This window comes from Austrofundulus limnaeus, unplaced genomic scaffold, assembly GCF_001266775.1.
Source record: "Austrofundulus limnaeus strain Quisiro unplaced genomic scaffold, Austrofundulus_limnaeus-1.0 Scaffold562, whole genome shotgun sequence".
Taxonomy (NCBI): Eukaryota; Metazoa; Chordata; class Actinopteri; order Cyprinodontiformes; family Rivulidae; genus Austrofundulus; species Austrofundulus limnaeus.
This window is the reverse complement of record NW_013952964.1, coordinates 257,443-258,718: the sequence shown is the minus strand read 5'-3', so window position 1 is coordinate 258,718 and position 1,276 is coordinate 257,443. Positions and strand designations below refer to the sequence as shown.

The window sequence follows — 1,276 nt, the reverse complement described above, 5'->3', positions numbered from 1 at the left end:
CCCCACCCGAGGCTGAAGGTCAACAGACGATCATGCTAAGCTTGCTAACTGTTCCACCCTCTGACTGCTGCAGGGGCGTGTCTTAGAGAGAGGCTTTTATGCCAGAACACAGCCGCTGTGACGAAACCGTGGAGAAGACACGTCACCGTGGAGAGCCGTTAACCAATATGCAAATTAGCCTGCAGTACCACTGCTCTACCCATATGAGCAGCAAAAACATGTTTTTAGACCAAATATTACAGATTTGGAGAAATACGCACAAAAACATCAAAATTAGCACAGAAACAAGTACTATATAACATTTTAGACACATTCTAGACAGTTTATCAGCTAAAAAAAGGTAATTTTGGGGTAAGTTACTCTTTAAAGATGACATTTTCTGTAAACATTTGATCCAAACCTGTTACTGTGGGTTTGCTTTCAGATTGTTCTCTGCTCTCACACAACAACACTTCCATTGTGGGTGTTTTTATGCACGGCTGAACAAACAGCACAACGCACGACTAAAACCAGCTAATTGAACATTTTCTAAAGTGTGTCAGAATAGATCAGGTGTTCCCTGGTTGCATGAAAAGCTGCCTTGCTTCATTTGTTTTGTTGTGCACAAATGTGAAAATGTGAATAAATAAACTGCAAGTGTAAACCTCAGTTTGTTGTTTTTAAAATGGTTTTTAAACTGCTGATCAAGACCACTTTATAAAAGGAAAAAAATAAAGAAATGACGGGTGAACCAGGACTTTACTGTAAATAAAATAAAACAAAAACATCATCGTGGTTTCTTTCACAAATCTGAAAAGTTGAAACGTCAGCAGCTCGTTTGGTTTTATGAGTTGTAATTAGAAAGTGTTGACACGTCTCTGGTTCTCCTGTCTGCCGGCGTCCCCGTTTCCTGGGGAGCGCTGCTGCTGCCGTGACTCACCTGTGAAAGCCCAGAGGTCTGCTGCTACAAATCTGCTCTCACCTCGTAAAGCGGCTTCATGAAGACGGGTCGGTGTTCGTTCATGTCCAACACCAGGATGAGGGCCTGCAGAGAGGAGGAGGAACACATGGAGGCTGAGAGAAGAAGGAAAATATGGAAAAGCTTCGAAGAATCAGAGCCTGCTGACTGAAGGTTGGATTATTAGTAAAGATATGGATCAGAACTGTTTTATTCTTTGTTTGTCTGTCATCAGGTTTACTTTGCATTTATGATTTTAAACTGACATGAACACGTCACCATTTTTCTCAGTAAATATATTACTAGAGGTGYTAATGACATGAAATTTTCACCAGATGT

At 41.0% G+C, this 1,276-nt stretch overlaps 1 protein-coding gene across 1 annotated transcript in view; it reads right to left on the bottom strand.

Moving 5' to 3' along the window:
• fat2 (FAT atypical cadherin 2) overlaps positions 1-1,276 on the bottom strand; it is a gene marked incomplete in the record, with an annotated part of 140,869 nt that overhangs the window by 77,280 nt on the left and 62,313 nt on the right. The window contains 1 exon segment of the mRNA XM_014026517.1: positions 962-1,024. Coding sequence (XP_013881971.1) covers positions 962-1,024 — 63 coding nt within the window.